Source organism: Cupressus sempervirens, chromosome 6, assembly GCF_028749045.1.
Source record: "Cupressus sempervirens isolate cs-2001-9-10 chromosome 6, ASM2874904v1, whole genome shotgun sequence".
NCBI lineage: Eukaryota > Viridiplantae > Streptophyta > Pinopsida > Cupressales > Cupressaceae > Cupressus > Cupressus sempervirens.
Genome location: NC_143123.1, coordinates 50,705,905 through 50,712,024, shown reverse-complemented (window position 1 = coordinate 50,712,024; position 6,120 = coordinate 50,705,905). Strand labels below are relative to the sequence as shown.

General features: G+C 39.8%; 1 protein-coding gene across 1 annotated transcript; it reads left to right on the top strand.

The window, feature by feature from the left end:
- Positions 1–271: 271 nt before the first annotated feature.
- LOC149551082 (uncharacterized) lies at positions 272–4,753 on the top strand. The gene is made up of 2 exons (XM_089790048.1): positions 272–3,845; positions 4,614–4,753. The coding sequence occupies exons 1-2, from the start codon at positions 272–274 to the stop codon at positions 4,751–4,753; spliced, it is 3,714 nt and encodes a 1,237-aa protein (XP_089646174.1).
- Positions 4,754–6,120: the final 1,367 nt, after the last annotated feature.

Below are 6,120 nucleotides of genomic sequence, written 5' to 3'. Positions count from 1 at the left end.
CAAGATTCAGGATCAAGGAAGAGGCACCTCTGATCACGATGATAGGAGTGTGGCCGGACCACAAGGTGCTCCTAGGCGCAGATCATGGACAGCAAATAGGCCTACTCGTCCCACCTTCCTAAGGGAAGAGGCTCAGGAGATGGGAGAAGACGATGCACCAGAAGATTTCCAGGATGATCTTAGGGCTGCTACGGCAGAATGGCAAGCATTACCCCCGCATGTGCGTGAATTATTGAACTTTGATCGATATCTAAACCAAAGAAGAGAACATATGAGGAATAGCCGCCAGAATAGGAGACCTAGAGGAGGTCATGAAAGTGAGTTACAACGAGCTGTCAGTAAACTTACTTTGCCTTTTTTCGATGGGAGTGGTCAGATGACGGCACAAGTTTGGATTCATAAGTTGGACACCTTTCTAGCATTAAGGCCTATGTCTGAAATAGATGCCATCAGATATGCTACCTTGCATTTGGAAGGCGCAGCTCATGACTGGTGGTCACATGGAATGGTTACTTTACAGCACAATCAGTTCACTTATCAGATTGCAAACAGAGGCTCAAGAGTGGTATATGCAGCTAAAGAAGGTTCTATGGAACAGAAAGCTAATATTAACAGAAGACCAGCTGATATAGAATGTTATGGAGATTCATTTGAGGCCAGAAAGGAACAGAAAATGTTAAATGGTCAGGGTCAGTATTCTACCCAACCATTTATTCACACAGCAGGTGTGGGAGATGGTATTACATATGCAAATAGTCACCATGAAAGCAAGTTATCTCAGCAATATCTCAGAGGTGCACAGTGGGTTCCATTCAAACATGATACATCTGGAACAACAGATTTGAACTCCTTTCAGGATTCAAAAAATACATTTCAAAATGCTGGATGTGCCATACGAGAAGCTTATTTTAATGAAGAAGGTAGTAATAGAAAAGACACACAATTGGTGACTTCAAGGGGCTGGATGTATGTTAATGATCGAGGACAGATGTGTGGACCATATATGAAAGAGCAGCTTTATGAAGGCCTTTCAACTAATTATCTTCCAGCAGAACTTCCTGTCTATGTGGTTTTGGATGGAGTACTTGGTGAAAGTGTACAATTGAAGTCCCTATTTCATTCTAATACAGATTTTGAAATTGGAAAAACAATAGGATGGAGCACAGATGCTGTTCAGGGCAGCCATTCATCTATGATGTCAACTGCTTCATGTAGTGAAGCCATAAAGTCCACCAAGTTGGCGGGGAATGTATTGCATGGTAGTCATTTTTCTCAGATGGTTCCATCAGAAATTAAGTCACAGACAGATACAACTTCTTTTGCCTCCCACGAATTGTCAACTGCTTCATGGAGTGAAACTGTAAAGTCTACCAAGTTGGTCAGTGATGAAATGCGGAGTAATCATTTTTGTCAAACTCCTCCCTCGAAAATCAAATTACAGGCAAATACTACTGCTTGTGGTAGTCACAAATATCATACCAATCCACAGCAAGGTTCTGATGTAGAATCTATTCACAACTTTTCATTGGCAACCCTCATGCAAGACAAGCAGCAGAATATGCAAGATGTAACGAACGAAGAAAAAACTAGTTTTATTGAGGTTCATTCTTTTGATGAGCGATGTTGGGAAGTTAAAGACATGGATGGCAAATTGAACGGTCCATTTACTTTTTCAGAACTTTTGAATTGGCACTGCATGGGCTATGTTTCAGGATTATTAGAGGTTGGCAATGGCTCGAAACATGAAGAGAAGGTTGACAATGGCTTGAAAGCTTCTGAAGTTTGCATATTGTCTTCCAAAGAGTCTAACGCATCTGTTACAGCAGCTGATTTGGGAACAGGCAGAACTTGCACAGTTGAACCTGCTATATGCAGTCTCACGGATGCAGTAGGAAATTCAAAGACACGTGGTACTTGTAAGCAGGATATAGATAACACTTATCACTGTAGACTGGAGAGAAGTTCAAAACATTCAAAGGGAACAAATATTTGCAAGCACACTTCTGAAAGATCTCATTTATGGGAAAACAAAAATTATGAGGAGCCACCTCCACCTGGACTTGAAGAGGTGCTGAAGCCAGTTGAGTATCGTCATAGAGATGGATGTCACCAGGTAAAGCCATCTAGAGACTTGTCGAAAATGGACGAGTATGTTGCTCGGACACTTTTCCGACAGGAGTGGCATAAGGCTGTGGTCAAAGCATCCCGCGCAGCTATTCTTGATGATGCTATCCATGAATATTTAGGAGCGTGGCTTGCACCCAATAAACAAAATTCTGTTCAGCTGCTGAATGCCACATCTGGTATTGAGATTGGCAGGGTTTCTCAGGAATCCAGCAGTCAAGATTCAAGCTCTATTATCAAGATGGAACAAGCACATGCTTGTTTGAAGAAGGATACAATGTTGTATCAAGAAAAATCAGAGAAATGCCTGCAGTCGAGAATTCCATCTAAATGTCATGCAGTAGTTAGTACGAAATCAATTATAGTAAGTGATAAAACAACTCAAAAGCGATCATGGGGTGTATCAGTCGACAGGAAGTCTTCTCTGGTTAAAAAGAGAAGTACACTATTAAATCAGTGCCCAGTGAAACCGAAAAAGCAAGACAAATTAAAACCATCTATGCATCATTTGCAGGCCAGTGTCTCTACAAATTTGAGTTGTACTGGAAGCTCTGTGGGCTGCAGCTCTTCAGATGGTTTTACACAAAAAGTGCACAGTGTTAATATTGAGGAACAGATAAAGGATGCCAAAAAATCTGTGCATTGTAGGGATAATGTGAAATGTTCTTTTGAGAAACCACTTAAAAAGGTTTTGAATCCTCACAAGTCTCGCACTGTTTCTATGGATCTCTTATTATCCAAGGCACAATATGGCTCTCTGGAAAATTTGGGAGGTGATGGTATAAATGGTAGTGGAAATATTTCCTGTTGCAGTCCTGGTGTAACGTATTCTAATAAGGCTAAGACACAGGATGTAGCCACTGGAAGTTCATCTTTACAAGTGCCTAGCTTTAAAAGAAGAAGTTTGAAAAAGAAATATGTAGCAGAATTGGCAGAGAAATCTATTAACTGCGATGACAATTGGAATGTACCCTTCCTGGCTGGTATAAGTGAGGATTTGCCTAAGCAGTTGAGAAAAAGGAAAGAGAAATCTGAATCTCTGAAGGCCTTTGTGAAGTATAATAATCCTTTGTCAGATGGTTGTGCCCGTTCTTCTATCAGTGGCTGGGCATGGCACAAATGGTCACACAATGCTTCTCCTGCAGAGAGAGCGCTGGTGAGAGGTTTTCGAGCTCTTGCTATTGATCAGACTGGTGGTTCACGAGACAAGCCTTCAAAATTGGTAAATAAGAGTCAGTCAGCCCGTACAAATCGAGCAAAGCTTCGGAATCTAGCTGCTGCTGCAGAGGGTGCTGAGCTACTCAAAATCACCCAATTGAAGGCTCGAAAAAAATGGCTGAAGTTTCAGCAAAGCAAGATACATGACTGGGGCTTGGTTGCTTTGGAGCCTATTGAGGCAGATGACTTTGTGATAGAATATGTTGGGGAGCTGATTCGACCTAAGGTATCTGATATTCGAGAGAAAAACTATGAGAAAATGGGTATTGGCAGTAGCTACCTGTTCCGAATAGATAATGAGTATGTGGTTGATGCAACTAAACGTGGTGGGTTAGCAAGATTTATAAATCATTCATGTGAGCCAAACTGCTACACAAAAATTATAACTGTGGAGGGCCATAAGAAAATATTCATATATGCAAAGAGGCTTATAACTGCAGTCGAAGATGCTACTTGGGAGAATGAGACCATTTTGCAGCATCCAGCTTTGAGATTGCTTGAGGGCAAGCAATATCTGGAAGGGCGGACTGTCATGTCCCTCTTTTAGCAACATAATTATAACAGGGGATTTGCCTATCATTGACCCTCGTAGGCAAATAATTATGGGAAGAGGGTCGATTTTGTCTTCCAATTAAGTAAGCGGGGCCTACTCATATTTAATAAAGGTTGTATTCTAACTTTATAAAGTTAATTATTTAATTTTATAAAGTTAATATTTGTAGTGCAAGATGATTCCGGATAATTTCCAGAAACTTCTCGGCAAGGAGATAAATAGAGGACATAAGGCTCCTTTTTGAGGGAAAAGCGATTTTGTGGATTCTACTATTTATCATATTGGAACAATTTGTGGTCTTCGGTCTGCAAATTTCCATTAGGTCTTTGGGAACGAAAACTCCCTTGGATCTGCATAACTGAGGAAGTGAGATATCTTCTGAAGGGTTGCTCATTGGAGATGGTATTCAGCCATTTCATGTGGATTTGAGACATCGATTTTTGAAGGATTTGAAATTAGCAAGGAAAGTGAGGGAATTGTTACAACTAGAGGAGCATTTCCAAATATAAGGTTTACAGCGGTTTCGAAATTCTTACTAGTCAGACCAATTCTCGCAGGTTAACCTCTTCTGGAGCAGTGTTCATCATTGACAACAATTATGGAGCTAATACCAGCATCAACGAACATATTGTGAGCCATCTTCATCATGGGTGAGGAGTCGTGAGGGTTATTTAATTAAAGTCGCGAGCCAGGGTGAGTTGCAAATTTTCGCGTCAAGACTGGAAGCAGCTACGGCTTAAATCGTCTCATCCATTGGAGTCGGGACTGAAGGTTGCGAAGTATAACAGGAGCAGTCTAGGGTTTGCCCACCACAGAGATTTTCGAGTTGATTGTTGCAGACGGCGAGAGAATTCGTGACCTCCATTGAAGATAGGGAAATAACTAGTGACCGATCCATATTTCATGCAAGCAAACTCAGACTAGACAGGGGTGCGAATAAAATTATAAATCGCATCAGTATTGTGGCAGACGGGTAAAATCCGCAGTGCGGCAGCAACTATAGTCTCAGGTTGTGGAGAGCGGGTTAAGGAAGAGTCTAAACCAATCACCATTTAGCTATCACATTCAAACAGCAGATGATGGAGGCATTAATCCCAGGTTTTTAATATTGCTCGGTTGTTATTTTTTTTCAATGGGATTATTATGAGAAGAACTCATTATATGGTAACAGATATGTCCTTAAAAAAATAATAAATTTTCTTCCTGAATACAATTGGTATTATTATTGTCCAACTGCATTGTTACAGCTAACTCATTGGGTAAATTGCTTGAAGCATTACATTTTATTCATTTACCGTGTGTATGCCAAATATCTGACAAACTGTCATAGTTCGGTATTAGTTATCTCAGCAGTTTATAGTAAGGGCCATTTCAGGGGTATCAGAAGCTTGCTTGCAAAGTGTTTGACGAAATGTCAAACAACTGAAGTATAAAGATTTTTGGTGCTGGAGAAAGCAATAACCTGTCAGGGTTATTTCATATTGTTCTTCTCCTTGAGATCACCAATCAACAACAAACCAACCTTAGAAAATATCTCTTATACCTCCTTAAATAGGTATTTGTCACTTAAATATCACTGTTGATCTAAAGGTTGGGTTAGATTCATCAAATCCTTCCATCATTTTTTTCTCCTTCTTCTTCTAGAAACTTATGATCAAATCCTTGCCTTTGATCTCATGAAAAAATCTCCTTGTGCATTAAATATTCCAACTCATCAATTGTTATCTTCCATGCACTTTGACTAATTCAAAATTCCAACTATGTTATCATCAAATTCAATTATTTCTCAAGCTATAACTTTTGTTGTCACTCAACAATCATTTTGTTCTTTTGCTCGATCCTCACTGTGTAACTCAACGCACACTATACTATCTCACTTGGCATCAACATGCTCGCTCAACCATTACTATGCTCTGTCATTACTAACACTTCTTCATACATTTTCTCAACAATAACTAACACTTAGTTTGAACTATTTTGTTCGGCTTCTACTTAAGTTCCTTAATCTTTTGCTTCAACTCCTTCATTGATCGACCAACATTGAAACTTGGTCAAGCTTATCCTTTTGACTTGTTTCAACTCTAAGCTTCATCTAGTTGTCTTCTTTACTTCATGTATTGATAGAACAACAAATTATCTTGTCAAGGACTAACTTATCAAGTGCCTACTGTATTTTCATAGTACTTAACAAATCTCAACTCAACCTTTCACTAGGTCATCTCATG

Coding starts and splice junctions, on each gene's coding strand:
- LOC149551082 (XM_089790048.1), top strand. CDS start 272: ATGAGGAATAGCCGCCAGAATAGGAGACCTAGAGGAGGTCATGAAAGT. Junction 3,846..4,613: donor AGCTTTGAGATTGCTTGAGG/GCAAGCAATATC, acceptor TTTCGCGTCAAG/ACTGGAAGCAGCTACGGCTT.